At 36.3% G+C, this 22,584-nt stretch overlaps 1 protein-coding gene across 1 annotated transcript in view; it reads right to left on the bottom strand.

The window, feature by feature from the left end:
• Positions 1 to 6,863: 6,863 nt before the first annotated feature.
• The window catches only part of Hacd1 (3-hydroxyacyl-CoA dehydratase 1), a 73,371-nt gene continuing 57,650 nt past the window's right edge, over positions 6,864 to 22,584 (bottom strand). Inside the window, exon 7 of the mRNA XM_090407339.1 lies at positions 6,864 to 7,130. Coding sequence (XP_090263465.1) covers positions 7,048 to 7,130 — 83 coding nt within the window. The 3' untranslated portion in view covers positions 6,864 to 7,047. The remainder of the gene's footprint in view (positions 7,131 to 22,584) is intronic.

Here is a 22,584-nt window from a genome sequence, read left to right as displayed (position 1 = left end):
ATCTGCAGGAACAGGTGTTGAAGAACCCTGGCATTGGAATTCGGGCTTTGTTCGTGGAGTTGCTAACTGTAGTCAAGCCCTGGATAACAAGGGTAGCCAATGGTAGGCCGTATGTATGGCAGCAGGATTCGGCCCCTTGCCACACCTCTGGGAAAAGTCAAAAATGGTTGTCTGAAAATTTCTACGACTTCACCAGTCCAAATGTTTGGCCTCCAAACTCCCCAGACCTTAACCCCATGGATTATTTTGTATGGGGCGCAGTTGAAAAAGACACCAATCGCACTTCCAGTACTACAAAAGCCCAGTTAATGGATAAAATTAAAACAGTTTTTGCGGCCCTTCCCAGGGAGACTGTAGCATCAGCTTGTTCGAGGTTCCGAAGCAGAATTGAAGCTGTGATCGATGCTAATGGTGGTTATTTTGAGTAAATCTTGTTGATAGTATTGTAATTAACTCTGCCTGTAATGTTTTTTTGTCAATTCATTAAATTTAATAGATACAAAGAAGATTTTCTTTTTCCTTACGAAACTGTCAAATTTATCCCGAACACCCTGTATATATATATATGGGGTCCTTAAGGGTCAAAGCTGTATAACTGAGAGGAGACCTCCACATCGCCTTTAAAGGAATGCGGAGAACAGACCAGGGCTTCTGACCTAATGTCCAATCCTCACCTTCTCGTGATGCACTCTGTTGGGTATCTACCTGGATACTGAACGAATGAAGATGGGCAGGCAATTTGGGATTTAGCTGACCAAATTGTAATTCTTATTGGCTTAAACCAAATTATAAAATGATGACAACATGACAAAATTTCATTCCGGATGGGACGTCGCCAGGTTAAACAAGGCCCACATTGTTTTCGCCAGGGAACCAGGCCGAACAGCGAAAAGTCAGCTACTGGAACAAACCTGAAAGCACACCCCAACTCAACATCACCAAACTTAATGATCGGTACTATCAATATAAGAAGCCTGAATGGCAAAGAAATGGAGCTAGCTGAGAAATTAGATAAGTACCAGATCGACATAATAGGGGTGACAAACAAAAAAGACCAAAACTGGTGAGATCTTTCTGAGCAATAAATACAAAATGTTATATTCAGGAAATGACAATCAAGGAAAAGGAGTAGCCATAGTATTTAACACAAAATACGAGGCTAATCTCCTTGAATGGAGTCTCGAGTAGAGTGATGTGGGCAAATATCAGAATGGGGAACTGGACAATGAGACTTATTTGTGTCTTTATGTCCCACAGAAGGTTCTACTAAGATAGAAGTGGAGGAACTTTTTAATGCTTCAGAGAAAGCATCTGACAATGAAAAAGGAAAAGTTGGTCCTTGTTGGGGATCTAAATAGCAGAGTAGGAAATGATTGTCAGACATACAAAAATATATTGGGAAAATTTGGAGAAAAGAGCAAAGCTAATAATAATGGCAAATATTTGTTGGATTTCTGCTCAGGACATGGACTGGTTATTACTAACACCATGTTCCAACATAAAAATGTGCACCAATTCACATGGAGAGAAGAGGCAAGAAATAAGAAAAGTCTCATTGACTATGTTATTGTTGATAGTGATGTTTTCTCTCTTGTGCAGGACACTAGAGTGTACACAGGATTTGAAATTGGAAGCGATCACTATTTAGTCTTGAGCAGGATAAAATTGAATTTCATATTGAAAAGAATAACATGTAAGAAGGTTTTAAAGCGAATAAAAGTTGAGCAGCTCTCAGATGTGAACTGTAGACTATAATACACAAAGATAATTGAAGAAAAAATGAAAGAGTTTGAGAACAGGAACCTATCTTTAGAGATTCAGTGGCAAGCCTTGAAGAAAACCTTGATTGATTGAGCAATCAAGGTTTTCTTGATTGCTCAATAGGATAGAAAAATCAGAACTGCATGGTGGACACAGGAAGTTAAACAGGCAGTGAAGGAAAAGAAGAAAGCATATCAAAATTTCCTGGCAAATAAGTCAGCTTGTGCTCTTAGAGAATACAGAGACAAATGTAAGAAAGCTAAACACTGTGTAAAACTAGCTAAACAAAAGTCATGGGAGGACTTTGGCAAGAACATAGAAAATAAATATCAAGAAGGTGGTAAGATATTCTGAAGGTTGTTGAAGAAGCTTAGAAATGGAGGAAAGAGTGCTGTAAAAGGAGTTAGAGATGATAAATGTGACATGAAAATGGGAGAAAAAGATATCCTTGAAGAATGGGGTAATTACTTCGAGAAATTGCTAAATGAAACAAGCAGTGATAGCACAGTCGTAAAAAACACTCAACAGGCAAACAGTCAGGAATACATATCCATACTTGAAGAAGAAAAAGCCATCAAAGGCTTAAAATGTGGAAAGGCAGCAATAGTAGATGATATTCGACAAGAAATGTTGAAGTATGGTGGTATAAAAGTCTTACAGCAGCTGCACTGCATAGTTCAGAAGGCCTGGACAGAGGGATGAATTCCCGATGATTGGAGTAGAGCTCTCATAGTACCCGTATATAAAAAAGGGAAATAAAACTGAATGTGAGAATTACAGAGGTATTTCCCTAATGAGTGTTCCTGGTAAGATATATGCAAGTATACTTGAGAAACGGTTGAGAAGAATTATGAAAGAAAAGCTTGGTGAAGAACAAGCTGGATTCAGGCCAAATAGAGGCTGTCAGGATCAGATCTTCACGTTACGACAAATAGTGGAGAAATCAGGGGAATATAACAAAGATCTCTATTTGAGTTTTGTAGATCTGGAAAAGGCATATGATAAGGTGCCAGGAGAGAAGCTATTCAATATGCTACAGTTATATGGTGTCAATGGAGCATTATATCAAGCAATACTTAGTCTTTATTTGAGTTGAAAGTCAGCAGTTAGAATTGAAGGAAGTACAGGAAGATGGTTTAATGTTAAATCTGGTGTGAGACAAGGATGTACATTATCCCCTCTGTTATTCATTATCTATATGGATCACATTATTGAAGGAAAGTGGTATTAAACATATCAAAATTGGAGATGTTAATGTCAGCTCTTTGCTTTATGCAGATGATGTTATACTTATCAATAAATCCGCTACGAGTCTGCAAGATTCCTTGACTAAATTGAATAACTGTTGTAATAGATATGGTATGAAGGTCAGTGAAAATAGGCAGAATCGTTGAAAATGTCAACTGCATTGTGAACGGAGAACCTGTGGAACAAGTAAAACATTTCACCTACTTAGGCACGATTTTTAGTGAAGATGGTAAATTATATATGGAAATAGACAACAGAATCAATAAAGCTGGTATAGTAGGAAGTCAATTGAATAAATTCATATGAAATAAGAGAGAAATTAGTCGGAACACTAAATTAGCTATATACAAGACAGTGTTCAAACCAGTTTTAACTTATAGATCTGAGAGCTGGGTCAGAAGTAAAACATTTGACCAAAGACTAGAGACCAGAAATATGAGAGTCCTGAGACATTTTAATATGGCAACATCATATTAAAAATGAGGATATTAGGAAAGAACTTGACATTGTAAGCATCCAGGATTGCGTTAGCAGAGGTAATCTCAGGTGGTATGGTCATTTAAACAGAATGGGCGAGGAAAGATTGGCAAAACCAGTTCTCTGCCAGGTTGGGAAAAAAACAATCCAGAGGAAGACCAAGATATAGGTGGTTTGATAGGGTACAAAGTGCCTTAGACGACAGAAATATAAGATCTGATAATAGATAATATTCGTGTCTTGACAACAGACTGGTCTGGAGGAAAATTGTAGATAGTAGTTAGTAATGATGTAAATTTTTCATGTAGTACTATCATATCCTGTACACCCCTTGAGGGTACATGCAGGAATTTGATGATGATGATGATGATATATATATATATATAACAAACACATACACAACTATGCTGCCACTTCTTGTCACTATAACAAGCAAAATTTAAATAACTTCATCAACTATTTGCTGGTGAAATTTAAATCTTTAAGTAGGTTCATGGTTTTAAGTACAATATTTGAATCTCTTTCTCTCAATACAAGAGTCAAAAACAAAGTGTAAATAACATCTGGCATAAAGAACGCACAAACTAATAGTTTAAATCAATGGTTTTGCATCTGCATGGTTAGCCTAGTGGCTATGCACTTCGCAACCATATGCCTGGGGAAGAAGTGTCCTAGGTTCGATTCCCGTCGAAGACATGAGGATCTCAAGGATCTTCCTCAGCCATAGCCAAGTTAGCTGGTCTTGGGCATGGACAGCAAGGTTCCCCCCACCAGTTTATCTGGGGTTTTTCATCTCACAAGCAGGCAAACCGGCCCGGTAAACACATACGGATTATAGTCATGAATATTGTCCTTAGGGGATGCAGCAGAGGAGTGGCGAACCGGCTGCATAAATACGCCAGAAACCCTTCATTAGGAGGGGACTCAATCCGTCCTAGATGGTTTAGAAGGATAGATAGGACTGTTTTTGCATATTCAAAGCCTGAATACAAGGTATACAAATTTAATCAGTCACCTAAATATCATGCTATGAAACCTTGTGCTGTAATGTGCCTCTAAAAGCTAATGAGTCCAATAAAACAAGTTTCGATAAGTTTATAAGAAAACTTGATCTGAAAGGAGGAAAGCTGAATGTAAATACATTCAAGGGTATTTATTCCTCAAAACATACTGTGCTCATGATATTCACCATAGAGAAATCTTGAGCTATTGCTTCTTGGTCTCCATGGATTCACTATAGAATGAATCAACTATATTAGATACATTTTCTGAAAAGTGATTCTGGTTATGATCATAATACTCACCTGATTAGGTGACTTATTAAATTTGTATACCTTGCATTCAGGCTTTGAGTATACAAAATCCCAACGTTCACAGTTTGAATCCCAATGCATAACATGTTTGTGAAGGGACCTTTAACCTTTACTCTGCATATGGTATTAAATGTATTACAGGTTGGTGTTGGTTGGAATGATGATGGAAGCAAAGAAAGCTGAGTCTAGTATGTCTTGTGTGTGTGTACACATTAGCTAAAGCTAAAAGAGGTTTGCTTTCTCCCTTTTGGGAATAAAAAGACTTTAGAGGATAGTCATTAAATAGATTTACTGCGTAAGTAAATGATATCATCTAGAACCAACCTTTTGTTTTGAAGACATGTCAACAGCCAGTCTCCATCCTTCAAAGCTTTCATTGATAGTGGGTTCAAGCTATACATGATAGCATGAGCTCACCATTATCTGCTGCCCATCTGCCAGAACACAGATGTCCAGTGTAGTGCTATAGATCTCTGTACTCGAGTCTTCCATTTTTGTACATAAATGATATAAGAAACGTTGTCAGGGAAAATATCCGCTTGTTTGTTGATGCAAAACTAGGTAAGACAACAGTTAATAAAGATGATACAGAGATATTGCAGGATTATTAATAAATAGACTGTGGGTAAAGGTTAAGGTTGTCACAGTTTATGTGACAAAGTGTAAGTTTTATGTACTTTGGAATGAAAGATTACAAGCTGAGTGTTACTGACAGGATGAATCACTCAGTGTAGCACAGAGACTAGGAATCTGGGTGATGTACAACAGGAGTCAGAATGTAGGAGTAACTTGCTGTAAAAGTGGACAAAATAGCTCATTGTATTATCTTGAAGAACACATTGACAAGCAGAGATCAGGAGGTTATTAGCTCTCCTTATTCAGAAAGCTTTGATATGGCCACATCTAGGCTACTGTTTACATACTCAGTTTCCTGGATTTCTTGGAGACGTTAGGATCCAGAAGCAACTGACCTGCTCCTCCCTAGGAGGAGGGACTACAGATTTGTGGGTTAGAAATATCAGGTAATCAGCAAAAAAAGAAGGAATGACAGAAACATAAGTTACTAAAAAGGTTTAGTAGGTGTGATCCAGAAAAAAAAAAATACATTAGAAGAAAACAAAGGATTCACCCTGGAAATTGAGTAAGAGTGTAGTTAGCAAAAAGGGAGTAAGAAATTTTTATTTTTTGCTTGGAAAGTGATGAATGAGCAAAAATAGACCAATCAATTGTGATTGGTCTGTTAGTAAATGAGTTAAGGAGAAGCAAGATAGTTATTGTGTTAACTGGCCTCCCATAACAAGTCTACACTCCGTAGATATGCTTGTGTAATAGCAATAATATTTTTCAAGTCGACTTTCCTCCAGCTTTTTCAAATTAAACTTTTATTCTGAATTCTGGATAATAATTATAAATAGTAAATCAAAGTCACAAGATACAGTTCCACAATTTGGTTACAAGCTTAATTAGATGAAAACAAAATTCTACAATGACAACATGTAGCATTTTATCAAATTTTCCCTACTATATTTGGAGAAAAGTAGGGAAATTGTTATGTTTGAGGAAACATAACTGTCTGTTTTGAGGAAATTGTTATGCCATAGTAGGTGCCTCTTCTTTATGGTCTCCAACATGCTTTTCCCTTTGCCAACTTCTTTGAGAACTTTGTCGTTGCTTTTCTTTTCAACTCACTTTCATTAATTGCCTCCAGAGCACCATATCTTGAAGGATTCTTGGTATTTCTGATCTTGTTTAAGGAGTGTCCAGGTTTCTGACATGTATAATGTAACTGGCAAGACAAGGGGGTCTTTACTAGTTTTATTCTTAGTTTGATGCAAATTTGCTTTGATGTGAATATGTGGTATTTATCGTAAAATGCTTTCTTTGCCTGTGCAATTCTTGATTTCACTTCTTTTGTGCAATGTGCATCTTCTGTGATCAATTGATATAAACCTTAAGATTAAGATTTATAAATGATGCAATTAGCATCATTTATTTCATTTGATGCTTTTTATATAGAAAGAATCGGAAAAATTTATTCCTTATATATAAAAAAAAACCATCAACTTTATTAACAGACTTTATTAATTTGAGAAAAGTTTATATCAAATACAAGTGCAGCTAATGTAAATAAACTTCCATATATACAAAAATGATAAGAAATATAAATTCCAAAACAATGCGAGATATACACAAATATGCTGATATAACAAACTAAAACTTCGCAACAATACAGAACAGTGCTTGTTTATCAGTCCTTTAGGCTGCTTGGCTTTTCTGCATCGAGTATTTTACGTCTTTGGGCCACCAAATGGAAGAATAACTGGGGAAAAACTGAAAACAAAATACACATACATATAAAATTTGTGGATATAAGACAAATTGTTTATAACATACAGTATATTAAATTAAAAATGCCAAGAAATTATATTCTTGTCTAATCCTTTATCCAAGCATAAGCAAAGACTAGGCTACTTGTATATAGAGGTCAATGACTTCACATTAATTGCCTTAGTATTCTATAATGCAAAGCACATATCCTTTCAGGTGTGTATAATGCTATGTAGCATGGGAAGGGCCATTATCCTTCCCATTACACAAGATTAAACAATATAATTTCTTTCATTTTTAATTTATAACCAAGTGAAAAAACCTTTAACCACTAGCTCTAATCCAAAGTATTTTAATAATAAGGTTACACCTTTTCACTTCTTGTACATGGAAATATGACTTCTGGATTACTTCACCTTTGGTATCTCTTCTGGGTCTGGCTCCAACTGATCCTGGGGAGTAGAGCAGCTCTGCTTGGTGGTAGATTTTTGTCTGTCACTGAATGGAATACTGCTGAATTTCCTGTCCTAGAGTGATTCAGGTCGGGAGCAATGAATTTAGTAGTGATCCTTTAGGGTTACTACTAAAATTACTCAGTGAGATTTAGATTGATCTTGTAGATCACTCAGTTTTTTTGAGAGGTATACCCTATACTTTAACAGTACTGCTTCAAAAGTTGAAACTGCTCTGGGTGTTGGCCCTTCCCATAACGCATAGCATTATACACACCCGAAAGGATGTATGTTTTGCATTATCTGATACTAAGCAATTAATGTAGTCATTGGCCTCAATATACGAGTAGCCTAGTTGTGAAGATGCTTCAAGTGCAAACTTTGTTTGCTTACACTTGGATAAAGGATTAAACAAGAATATAATTTCTTGGCATCTTTAATTTAATATGCTAGCTATGATACCACTCCTAATCAGTATCACAAATTTGTTTCATATACAATGAGGGTGACAGAAGCCATTAAATTCAAAAATAACCAAGATGTTTAGAAAACATACAGTAAGTTATTTTTTGAATGGTGAAATGTATCTTGGGATGTCCATAAAGGAAGTAACAACAGTTCACAAGGGCTATCGTTTCTTCCATGTGTCTAGATAGCAACAGATATCAATATGTCCAAATCTGATGAGAGTTTAAAAAGGCACTTCCATGGGATAACCTATTCTTTTTCTAATTATTTTACAGACATTAACACAAGATACTAATCTTTTATTCTTTCATTGTTGTGTAGTTCTGGATGTGATTATTAAATAGAAGGATTTTTTTAATATCCTTCTATTTAACTGAAGTGTCATCAGTGGTGTTCACTATTTGTATATGGGATATACCGTATTTTTTGCCTTATAAGATGCACTGTTTTATACCTAAAATTTATCTGAAAATTTTAAGGATGTGTCCTATAAACCAAATGCATCTTAAACAGGTGCACCGATGTGTTTTTTTATGTACATGCAGTTACAGTGCATCATCACTTGTTGCATTAAAATGCAGTAATGTGGCCAGTTTGAATAGTTGCACGATAGTTAAGTCACACATTTAAACTAGTAAACAATACATTATTATATTTAATTTTTTTTATAACCCATGGATTCTACGAAGCACAGGTATAGCTATACGATTGCATTTAAGCATAGTGTGATTGAGTACACAAAAAAGTATGACAGTAGGGCTGCAGAGCAGCATTTTGGGCCTCCACCTACAGAAAAAATGATACAAACTTGGAGGAAACAAGAGCAGCAATTAATAGAAGTAAATTCTAAACACAATCTCCACAGAAAAACCAGCCAAATGGCCAGAAATTGAAAATGAATTAAACACTTGGATAATGGATCAAAGAAGTTCAGGTTGCTGCGTATCTACAAAAATGATTATTGAACAAGCAAAATTATTGGCAACAGAAAGAAATATCGATTTTAAAGGGTCACCATCAAGTGTGCTTGAAGGTGACCCTTTTTATGAAGAGAAATGAAGATTTATGAAGAGCAATGATTTATGCATGCAATAATGAAAATATCACGGAAAATAAACAGATATTACATGTATTAAATTTAAAATAAATTAATATTTAGATGAAAAATTTGTGCATCTTATACTGCAAACAATATTTTATTTCCAAAAATTCAACATGAAAAATGCGATGCATCCAATACAATGGTGTGTCTTATAAGGTAAAAAACACAGTACACCCCCCCCCCCAAGTTACGTAAGTAATGCGTTCCATAAACCTTTATGTAACTTGAATTTTACATAAGTCGAATTTGTAAATTGCTTAAGTGTAACTTCGTAAGAAACTGCAATATTTATTATTATTATATGTATATATACAGATATTTACAGTATATTATTTACACAGTATTATTTTATAAATGAAACATCATGCAGCAGTATTTACTTGGATATAAATTATAAAAGTATGAAAAATATATAAAAGAATATAAAAACAAACTGAAATAACACTTTTCAAATAAAAAATGTCTTGTGACAGCTAATTTAGCTCTGTAGTGGGAGAATCGGCACTGGTGGTGGATGGTTGTGAAGAGAAATGCTGTTCTCTGGCAACTTCTTCCCCTCTCGATATTGAAGGCTGAGCATAGTCTGGGTCGTCTGAGTTGTCATCTTGACGTTGTTGTGAGCGGCATCTCATAAACATGTCTAGAGTAGATTGTGTGGTCACACACTTTTTGTCATCGTAGATGGCCTTGTAGCTAGACATATCGGAATGGATATGGTGGCTAATATTCTCGAACCGCTCAGTGTTCGGATCCATCGATTCTAATTTTGCTAGCGCCATGTCTATCAGGTTAAAAGCTTCGGCTAGTCCCTTTATTGTAAATTTCTTAACGTCTGGAGTTGGCGGTCCAATCGGCATAGTATTTTCTTCGGAATGCCTCCAACTGAATAAGGTCATTATTAGTAAGTCTTCATCGTGACTCAAAAGAAGCTCGTTAACGTCAACGTTATCCACTTCCAGCTCTAATTGCTCTGCCAGTTGCACACACATCTCCGTTGCTTCCTGTAATTTCTTGTGTCAACTCAACAACCATATTTTGCACCATTTCTAGGCAGAGTTTCTTCCACATAGCGTTCATTGTTGTCCGCTTGACTTCATCGCATGCCGCCCCGATGTTTTTGATAGCGTCAATGATATTATAATTCTTCCATTCTTCCAGAAATCATGTAGAGTAATGCCCTCACCACTATCAATAGCTTTGATTGCTTGGGAAAACATACGCTGCAGATAGTAGGCTTTGAAAGTCGCAACAGCACCTTGATCCATAGGTTGCAACAGTGCGGTGGTTCTAGGAGGCAGGTAAGCAACTTTTACGTCAGAATGAAAGTCATCCAACTCTTCCAGGTGGCTGGGGGCATTGTCCAGGAGGAGAAGCACTTTAAACGGGATTCCTTTCTTGGCACAATATTCCTTCACCTGAGGAATGAAGTGGTTATTGAACCAGTCTGCAAACAGCACACGTGTAACCCAAGCCTTGGTATTGGATTTCCAGATTACAGGTAGCCTACTTGGGTCAATGTTCTTAAAGGCCCGTGGTTTCTGGGAATAGTACACTGTAAGCGGTTTAAGTTTCAAGTCCCCTGAAGTGTTGCTGCCAATCATAACAGTGATCCGATCTTTTGTGACCTTGAATCTAGGCATAGATTTTTCCTATTTTGCAATAAATGTCCATGTTGGCATCCTCTTTCAAAACAGAGCCGTTTCTTCAACATACTCAAGTATCCGCTTCCGTGTCAGATCCTCAATCCAGTGAGACAACAATTTCTCCATCTCTGAAATCGGGCCCCGCCACTTCTTGGTAATGATTGTGCCCTTTAACGTTACCACACCTTTCATGCTTTCAACAATGCGAACTTTATCCTTCACTATCGTATTCACTGTCGAAATAGGCCGATTTATATCCCGAGCTATTGTTGATATAATTTTCCCATCTTCATACATACGAATTATTTTCAACTTTTCTTCTAAAGTAATTGCAAACCTTTGTTTTTTAGATTTATTACCAGCGCATTCGGTTTTGCGTTTCGAATCAATTTTAAAGGTAAATAAACAATAAACACTAACGGTGATAAACAAGTGACTAAACTAATCACGCAAGGCATGGACTACTGAGGTCAGGGAAAGGAGGAATTGTTTACGGAGTCCTTATTTCTAATTGGTAAGTTTCAGTTTGAATGTTACGGCTTTTGCGCACTTGCCCTCTGCTGCTCTCGGCATTTACCGGTAACCTGCCTGTTACTATTCATTACATTTGCTGTTAATGCTGAGTCTAGTTAACAATATGTCGTTGCATACTGCAATGGATGTCAAAGACGCAAAAGCCGCAAACATGTTCATACGTGCTAGTAGTTGTAATTTTCGAGATTTATTACGTAACTGCGAATTTACATAAGTCACGTATTACGTAAGTCGGGGGGTTACTATATATGATTTCTGCATTACTTTAGCCACGATATTGCTTCTGGGTCTAGCTTCCTACTGATGACATTTCAATAATGTTCATCTTTGGGCTTGATTCCAGGGAGTATAGCAGCTCTGCTTGGTGGCATGTTTTTGCCTGTCATGCCTTTAGAAATGGTCTTTTTGAGTCACTCAGTGAGATTTCAAGTGATCTTGAGGTTTAAACTTGTCTGGGTAGTGGCCCTTCCCATAATGTATAGCATTATATGCACTGAAATAATGTATGCTCTGCATTATGGGATACTAAGGCAATTAATGTGATGTCATTATGCTCTAGATATAAGCAGCCTAGTTGTGAAGAAACTTCACATTCAAACTTTGTTTGCTTATACTTGGATAAAAAATTAAACAAGAATATAATTTCTCATCATCATTAATTCCTGAAATGTACTCTTGGGGAGGGGGGAGGTATTAACATAGTATTACATGAAAGAGTTACACCATTATTAACTTCTGATTAACAATTGTCCTCCAAATTAATCTGTTACCTGGCAAGACTCCAACATTTATCAAGAAACAAGTCTTTGGGTCTCACTGGCAAACTCAGGGAGGTATGTAGTGAAGTCTATAAGGATTGAAAAATAAGAACACCATGATGGGCATAAGAAGTTAAAGAAGCAGTCCTGGAAAAGAGGAAAGCATACCAAATGTTCCTAGCAAGTAAGCTGGCAAATGCTCTAAAAGAATACAATGTCAGAGTGCTAAGCTATGTGTAAAATGAACTAAACAAAAGTCATGGGAAGACTTTGGTAAGAATACAGAAAATAAATATCAGGAAGGTGGCAAATTGTTCTATAGACTATTGAAAAATCTTAAAAATGGAGGAAAAAGTACTGTAAAAGGAAACTAAGATGATAAAGGTGACATGAAAACTGCAGATAAGGATATCCTAGATATCCTTATCTGTCTGGAGTAATTACTTTGAAAGATTGATAAACAAAATTACCAGTGACAGAACCATACTAGAACATTTCAAGAGGAATAAAAAGAGGAGTACATATCAATACTTGAGGTGGAAAAAAATCATAAACTTGAAATGCCGAAAGGCAGCTGGAGCAGATGCTATTTGACCAGAAATGCTTAAGTACAGAGGTATAAAAGTTTTGCTGTAGCTACACTGTATAATTCAGATGGCCTGGTCAAATTCCAGATGATTAGAGTAGAGCTCCAATAGTTTCCATCTATAAAAAATGGAATAAAGTGGAATTACAGAGGAATTTCTCTATTAAGCATTCCAGGTTTATTTATGCAAGCATACTTGAAAAGAGGTTGAGAAAGATTGTGGAAGAGAAACTTGGAGAAGACCAAACTGGATTCATATCAAATAAAGATTGTCAAGATCAGATTTTAATTTTACAACAAATAGTTGAGAGATCATGAGAATATAACAAGGATCTGTACTTAAGTTTCATAGATCTGGAAAAGAAATATGACAAGGTGCCAGAGAAAAGCGTTTCAAAACACTACAATTATATGGGGTAAACGGAACATTATACAGAGCAATACATAGTCTATATTTAAGTTGTAAGTCTGCAGCTAGAATTGAAGGAAATACAGAAAGATGGTTTGATGTAAAATCAGGGGTAAGACAAGGATATACATTATAAAAGAAAAGTGGCATCTGGCCTGATATTAGAATTGGAGATGTCAAACTCAGCTCTCTGCTTTATGCAGATGATATTATATTCCTAAACACATGTAGTCAAGTGTCCAGGATTCTTAAACTAAATTGAATAACAGCTGTAACAAATTTGGCATGAAAATCGGCAATAAAAAGCTCAAAACTATGAAAATAGGTAGAAATATTAAATAAATCAACTGCATTCTGAATGGAGAGCCTATAGAACAAGTAAAATATTTCAGCTATTTAGGCACAGTTTTTAGTGAATGGCAAGTTAAATCTGGAAATAGGCAACAGAATAAACAAAGCTGGTATAGTGGGTAACCAGGTAAATAAATTTATATGGAATAAGAGAGAAATTAGCCAAAATACCAAACTAGCAGTATACAAGACAGTGTTCAAACCAGTTCTAAGTTATCTGAGAGCTGGGTTAGAAATAAAGCACTTGATCAAAGACTAGAGACCACAGATATGAGGGTTTCCAAGAAAAATTATTAGAGTGAACAGATGGCACCAATGGCAGAATCGTATTAAAAATGAAGATATTAGAAAGGAACTTGATATTGTTAGCATACAAAAATGTGTAAGCAGAGCTAACACAAGGTGGTATGGTCACGTAAATAGAATGAGTGAGGAAAGGTTAGCAAAACATGTGTTTGATGCCAAGAAGGCAGGAAAGAGACCCAGAGGAAAACCAGGATCTAGGTGAATTGATTCAGTCAGAAGTGCCTTAATGCACGAAATGTTACATTTGACAATATTGAAGGGTTGACAAATAATAGACTAATTTGGAGAAAAATTGTGGATAAGAGATTAATCATGTAAATTTAATATGTAGTGCTGTCATAGTAGCCTGATCATCCCTTGAGGGTACATATCAGGAAACTGATGATGTTTGTCTTCTAAGACACATTTTTTTTTTTTTTTACTGTACCAATTCACCTACATCTTGGTCTTTCTCTGGGCCTTTCTCCTGCCAACTTGGCAAAGAACACTTGTTTTGCTAATCTTTCCTCTCCCATTCCTGTTTAAATGACCATACCATTTGAGATTAGCTCTGCTAACAAATTCCTGAATGCTAACAATGGAAAGTTCTTTCCTAATATCCTCATTTCTAATATGATACTGCCATTCATGCCATCTGTTCACTCCACTAAGCTTTCTCGGAAGTCTCATACCATATCTCCAGTCTCTGATCAAGTGTTTTATTTCTAGCCTAGCTCTCAGATCCATAGGTTAAAATTGAGTGAGCACTGTCTAGTATACAGCTAATTTAGTGTTTTGACTAATTTCTTTCTTATTCCATATAAATTTATTCAGCTGACTTCCTACCATATCAGCTCTACCATATTTAATTTGTCATCTTTTTTCTAATTGTTTGTTCTAAAAGTACATATGATCCTAACAAAGTAAATGCTGTTAGAATTTCCTGTTCAGAGGCATTAGTTAGTAATCCTACCACTGGACTTCCCAAGTGAAAGGTAGTAGCCTATCCTGTGAAATTTGATATGCTTTCAAGTCTAAGCCAAAGAACAGCTGGACAGACTATCAGGGAAATTACCATGATTGAGGAAAAGGTAAATTAATCTGGAAGGAAAAAACATATGAAAATCACAACTTGGAATGTGAGGAGCATTACCCACAAAGAAGAGGAACTTGAAGAACTAAACCAAGCCAATGTAAAAATATGTATAGTAACAAACAAAGAAAAAGAAGGAAGTACCAAAGAAACAAATAACTATATAGAAATCTATAGCAGAGTAAAAAAAAAAAAAAGGGGCAAAAGCAGGTATAATGATAAAGATACACAAATCTATGAAGAACAATATTGTATGTTATAACTACTGGACAGAAAGAAATCAGACTCAAAACATTAAGATGTCACATAACACTAATCTGAGCACAGGCACAAGAAGAGGGGGAAGAAAGCAGCAAAGGCATTTAGAAAGAACTGTAGATAGTAATAGATAAAACAAATAAAACAGACTATTTAGTACTAGCAAGGAATTTAAATGCCAGAATAGGCAAAACAAACAAAGATATGGTGAAGATATATGTAATAAAAATGGACATAAACCAATATTTTGTTATTTATAATAATATGAGAATAACGAGCTTGTTATATGAACATACACTCATGAGCAGTTGAATTAGAGATACCTGCCGTGTTTGGCGAAATGGTGCTGTGGTCGCCCTGGCGAATGGAATAGTGCCACATGGCATGTGATGGGGATGTCGTCAGCCCTTGTACTGACTGTATGAGTAATAGTCGAGCACAGAATGGGGAAGACTTGAGATTTCAGTGAATTCGATCGCGGCCAGATAGTCGGAGCCAGATGTATGGGATACTCCATCTCCAAAGTCGTGCAGGCACTGGGCTTTTCATGGGCCACTGTGTCAAGAGTGTATCGTGAGTACATGGAATCAGATAAAACCACAGCCGCCAGGGAAAACTGCTGTGGTGTACAACGTGTCGATGACAGGGGGATGCCGTCGGCTAACTCGGATGGTAATAGCAGATAGACAAGCCACAGTGCTGCAGATCACTCGCCAATTCAATGCTGGACAACAACGACGTGTGAGCAGCCACACCATCCAGAACCATCTCCTTGCTATGGGGTACAGAAGCCACTGCCTGACTGGGTACCTCTACTCACCGCACATCACAAGGCACAATGATTAGCATGGGCACAGGAACACCGCCATTGGACCCTCGAAGCATGGAAAAAGGTCGCCTGGACTGATGAGTCGAGGTACACGTTGGTACATGCCAATGGCAGGGTACAAGTGCGTCACGAAGTACATGAAGCGATGGATCCCTCGTGCCAGCAGGGTACAGTTCAGGCTGGTGGTGGTATCCTCGTATGGGGACTGTTTATGTGGGATGAAATAGGTCCCCCTGGTACATCTACCATCGTCCCTCACTGGCGAATGATACAGGGACCTGCTGTCAGATCATGTGCACCTACAGCAAGACAATGCACCAGCCCCACCAATCCCGAATTGTGGCTGAGTGGGTGGATGAACACTCCACAGACATGAGGATGCATGGCTGGCCCCCGAGGCCCCCGGACCTCAATCCTATTGAACATATCTGGGATGCTGTTGAGAGAGATATATGCACCCTGGACCCTGCTTCGACCAATCTCCATGCATTGTGGGAGGCTTTGCAGCGGTCATGGATCAGTTTGGCTCCCCAATGCTTCTGGTGCCTTGTGGAGTCCATGCCATGCCACATCGCTGCTGTCATCAAGGCGAAAGGGGGTGCTACCTGCTATTAGGCAGGTATCTCTAATTCAACTGCTCATGAGTGTAAAGAAATACATAAATATAAGCAGATGTGGGCCTATAGGACGACTTGAATACATTGTATGAATGGACAACAGTATGGAACTGTTAATTCAATGTCACAAAGAGTAAGGTTCTGAAATTTGGTAGGCAACAATGAGATGTAAAGCACACGCACTTGGCAGGGAAATTTTGGAGGAAGGGTAAGAGACCTTGGAGTGGTGGTTGACAAGGATCTGGTTCCATTGTATAAGGCCTTGTATGGATTATTGTGCACAAATTTGGTCCCTTGGTTTTCATGGTGATAAGGATATATTGGAAAGTATCCACAGAAGACTGACTAAGGTTGTAATTGGTCTTTGGGATGTAAGGACAGATTGAGGGAATGCAGTTTGCAAAGCCTTGTAAATAGGAGGAAGAGAGGGGATATGATTGAGACATTTAAGTTCATAAAGGATTGTTACCAGGTTAATATGGAAAAAAATTTTTGTAGAATGGGAGAAGGGGATAGAACAATGCATTGCCTGACATTGTGGTGAATGCAGATATAATGAATGAGTTTAAAGCACAGTTTGATGGGCTCTGTGTGTAACAGTGTTTGCCATGTGCGATGAGTCTTTGCCACAGAGGTCTAGTATTAATAATAATTAATATCAAGGCTTTGAAATAAGCTCTGATTATTATATGGTATTTGCAAAAATTCTATAAAAACTAAAATGGCTTAAAATAAATAAAAACAGAAAATAACTATCGACCGAGTCGCAAAATTTCTTCATTACGAAAATATTAGATGCCAACTAAAAAAATACAATAAATAAGATGAAAAATAGGAAAACACTAGGAGAAGACAATATAAACACAGAATTGTACAAAAATACAGGTGAAAATTTTAATGAGATTTCTGAAATTCTTTAACATGGTTGGATTTCTGGAAAAACTCCAAACTGTTTGAAAAAAAGAACCAGTTATCCGAATTTATAAAAAAGGAAATAAAGATGACTGCAATAACTATAGAGGAATTAGTCTGCTAAATGCAAGATACAAAATATATGCAGAAATATTAACAGAGAAACTAAACAGTATTGCAGATGACAAACTACTAGAAGAGAAGAATGGATTCCAAAAAGGCTGATCATTACTTAGATTCAGTTTTCCCTCTAAAAATATTAATCGAAACGAATTTCAAAAAGAAACACTACACGGCCTTCATCAATTTTATGAAAAAGCCTTTGATAAAATTAAAAAGACAAAAGTTATTTAAAAATAATAATCAACTTAAATATACTAAACAAGATCTTACACTCTATTCAAGAAATATACACAGAAAATTGGAAACACATATCAAGAGGAGTATGATAAGGTTGTACTCTATCACCTCTACTTTTTTAATATATATATATAACAATCTGGAAACAGCATAATCCATTTAGTATATAAATAAACCCAAAAACAAAGATAGACATACTTATTTGCAGATAATCAAATTGTATTAGTTACATCAGAAGATAATCTACAGAGATCAGTAAAATCATTAAATGCAATTTCAGAGCAATATAATATGAGAATATCAAACGTAAAAACAAAAATAATGGCTTTCAAAGGAGAAAGCAAATAAAAAGGAAAATAGTGATAGATAAAATATAGAACAAGTAAATACTTTCAAATACCTGTGTTGTGACTTATATAAACATTAAAATATCAAATTTTGTTCAAGTAAATAGCATAATAAATAATATATTTAAGCTATACCTAGTACAAAAATGCACCAGAATCAGAAAAGTCAAATTTATCAGTCAACAGTTATTCAATTTAGTCAGGGAATCTTGCAGATTACATAACATTCTGTCTAAACCAACTTTATTATATGGAAATAAAATGTGGACCATACAAAAGAAGAATAAAAAAACAGCTGGATATACCAAGTGGGACTATAAAACAAATGAAGAAATTTTACAATCCCTGAATATAAAACCATTTAACTGCTATATAAGTAAAGATAAACAAAAATGGTTAGATTTTTGTTTATATTGGTTAGATTTGGACAATAGCTGACTGCCAAAAATACTATGGATATAAAATAAATAGAAAAAGAAAAATTGGAAGACCAAGAAAGCAATGGAATGAGATCAGAACAAGCCATTTGGCTAAAATCCATGATAGGTAGAAGAGGATTTGTCACCTTCGCTAAAAATTGTGCTTAAATAGCTGAAAAGGTTTTCATCGTTTAGGACATAGGTGGCCAACAGCAGGCCCGTAACGTGATTTTGTGCGGCCCATGGCAGGATAAAAACTATATTAAATCACATGTATTATCAATTTAGCTATTAGTTTTGATTGCAAATTTTCTGATTGATATACTACCATATATTATCGTGTATAATGCGAAAAATTTATGGTAAAAAACACTACTTAAAGTTAGGGGTTCGCATTATATGCGGATCCTAAAAAATATAACATCTTATTAGACTTGCACACACAATATATCCTACCTAATGCCTATGCAACCAAATCTACTTGACCCACTCGCATTCAGCGACCGAGCGAACATCATATCTGTGCATGCACTCTCCATCACCGAATGATAGAGCACAGTTAGGTATATCGGTGTAACCACAGTTCATTTTAAATATTATTCTTTAAACAAACCTAGCCTGAAGCTAACTTTTGAAGTTAGCTTCAGGCTAGGTTTGTTGATGCTCATCTTTTGAAGCAGGATTTAAATTGCGTGTCATGTAGTGTGCAGAAGAACATAATAACAGTGTTGCCATGAGAGAATTTGGTGTAGCAGAGAGTAATATTAGACTTTGGTGTAAGCAAAAAGATAGTCTTGAAAAAATCCCCAAAACGAAACGTGCCCGTCGTGGAGATGTAGCATCCTTTCCAGAACTCGAAGAAGAGTTAAATGAATGGATTTTGACACAACGACAAGAAGGCATTATGGTAACAAGAAATGCAATTCGTTTTCGAGCTCTACAACTCAAGAATGGTAAATTCAAGGACACACCAGGTATTTCATCTTTTCTTGCTTCGCCTGGGTGGTGCAATAGATTTATGGAACGCAAAGCATTAACATTACGACACTGAACAAAAATTGCGCAGAAGTTATCAAAGCAGCTTGAAGAAAAAGTGCAGTCCTTCCATAAATTTATCATAAAATTACGGAAGTGTCACAGATATGAACTTTCCCAAATTGGCAATATGGATGAGAGGCCCATGTACTTTGATATGCCTGGGAATCGAACAGTAAACTCAGTTGGTGAAAAAGGTGTCTTCATAAAAACAATGGGAAAAAACGCATTTTACCATTGTTCTAGCATGCATGGCAGATGGAACCAAATTAAAGCCAACAGTGATATTTAAAAGGGAGAAAATTCCGAAGCATATGAAATTTCCACCAGGTGTAATTGTTCGGGCCAATCAGAAAGGCTGGATGGATGAAGAAGGTGCATAATTGTGAGTGGATCACGTATGGAACATACATCCAGGTAGCTTGTTATGTCAACAAAGCATGCTAGTCTGGGATGTGTTCTGGGCGCATTTAACGGAGGCAAGCAAAGAGAAAGCACGTGAGCTAGCAGTCATACCGGGTGGTCTAACTTCCGTTTTGCAGCCGCTTGATGTCAGCTTGAATAAGCCATTAAAAGATCACTTATGTGAAAAATGGAGAGAATAGATGTCATCTGGTTTAGTAAAGATGACAAAGGGTGGGAATTTTCAGAAGCCTGAGATCACCCTAGTCACCAGCTGGTTAAAGAAGCATGGGAATCGATACCATCTGAAATGATTCAATGCTCATTTCTTAAATGTGGAATAAGTAATTCAATGGATGGATCCGAAGATCACGTCATATACGAAAGTGAGGATGATGCACAACAAATTGGAGAGCATGAAGAGGATGACGACAACTGCTACACTGATGATGCAATCCCTACAGATGAATTTATAAATGAAATGTTTGATGACTCAAAAGATGAAGAAGTTAAAGGATTTTGACATTTTGTTTTAAAATAAAATTTCTTTTGTGAATTTGTATTGTATTTTGACGTTTTGTTTTAAAATAAATATTTCTTTCGTTAATTCGTCTTGTATTTTGACATTTTGTTTTTAAATAAATATTTCTTTTGTTAATTTGTATTGTATTATTTATAATGTTATGGAAAAAGATTAACAGATTGCATTATACGTGGACATGGCATTTTAGGGCTAGTTTTCAAACAAAATTTCTAGTTCGCATCATACGTGATAATATACGGTAGTTATATTCATTATTTCTGATGACGGAAATAATTTATATTCTCAACATGGAATCAAAATTGCTTTAAAAAGAGTACTCAATTTATAAAATCTACTGCTTCTCTGTATGAGTTGTAGCAGTAAGACTGGTAGATTTCTATGCGCTCCAGAGTAACGCATCACTGAAAGTCACTTGCTCTGCTCTGGTTACAGTGATAAGTTTCAGAGATTCAGTTTCACAGTCAACAATGTTATTGTTGCAGTTTGTGTTCCCTGGTCAGTTACTTCAGCCTTTGTGTACTCATAGTGTTCTCATTAAGTTGTGTTACATGTAATAAAAACCAGAAATATGTAAGTAAATTTAATTTAACAACTTATATTTAAGAGTAGATGATATTCGACCAGAAATGCTGAAGTATGGTGGTATAAGAGGCTTACAGTGGCTGCACTGCATAGTTCAGAAAGCCTGGACAAAGGGACGAATTCCCGATGATTGGAGTAGAGCTCTCATAGTACCCATATATAAAAAGGGAAATAAAACTGCATGTGAGAATTACAGAGGTATTTCTCTACTGAGTGTTCCTGGTAAGATCTATGCAAGTATACTTGAGAAACGGTTGAGAAGAATTGTGGAAGAAAAGCTTGGAGAAGAACAAGCTGGATTCAGGCCAAATAGAGGCTGTCAGGATCAGATCTTCACTTTACGACAAATAGTCGAGAAAGCATGAGAATATAACAAAGTTCTGTATTTAAGTTTTGTCGATTTGGAAAAGGCATATGACAAGGTGCCAAGAGAGAAGCTATTCAATACGCTGCAGTTATATGGTGTCAATGGGGCATTATATCAAGCAATACTTAGTCTTTATTTGAGTTGTAAGTCAGCAGTTAGAATTGAAGGAAGTACAGGAAGATGTTTAATGTTAAATCTGGTGTGAGACAAGGATGTACATTATCCCCTCTGTTATTCATTATCTATATGGATCACATTATGAAGGAAAGTGGTATTAAACATGATATCAAAATTGGAGATGTTAATGTCAGCTCTTTGCTTTATGCGGATGATGTTATACTTCTAAATAAATCCACTACAAGTCTGCAAGATTCTTTGACTAAATTGAATAGCTATTGTAATAGATATGGTATGAAGGTCAGCAATAAAAAGACAAAGACAATGAAAATAGGCAGAATCATTGAAAATGTCAACTGCGGTTTGAATGGAGAACCTGTGGAACAAGTAAAACATTTCAGCTATTTAGGCACGATTTTTACTGAAGATGGTAAATTAAATATAGAAATAGACAACAGAATCAGCAAAGCTGGTATGGGGGGAAGCCAATTGAATAAATTCATATGGAATAAGAGAGAAATTAGTCGGAACACTAAATTAGCTGTATACAAGACAGTGTTCAAACCAGTTTTAACTTATGGATCTGAGAGCTGGGTCAGAAGTAAAACACTTAACCAAAGACTAGAGACCACAGATATGAGAGTCCTGAGAAAGATTATATGTGTGAACAGATGGCATCAATGGCAATATCATATTAAAAACGAGGATATTAGGAAAGAACTCGACATTGTCAGCATCCAGGAATGCGTTAGCAGAGCTAATCTCAGGTGGTATGGTCACTTAAACAGAATGGGCGAGGAATGATTAGCAAAACAAGTGTTCTCTACGAAGTTGGCAGCAAAACGACCCAGAGGAAGGCCAAGATATAGGTGGATTGATACGGTACAAAGTGCCTTAGACGATAGAAATATAAGATCTGATAATGTTGGAGTCTTGACAAGTAACAGACTGATTTGGAGGAAAATTGTAGATAGGAAATTAATAATG

This window comes from Typopeltis vanoorti, chromosome 17 (genome assembly GCF_054136105.1).
Source record: "Typopeltis vanoorti isolate ZY-2024b chromosome 17, IOZ_Tvanoo_1.0, whole genome shotgun sequence".
Lineage (NCBI taxonomy): Eukaryota > Metazoa > Arthropoda > Arachnida > Uropygi > Thelyphonidae > Typopeltis > Typopeltis vanoorti.
This window is presented reverse-complemented; position numbering and strand designations above follow the sequence as displayed.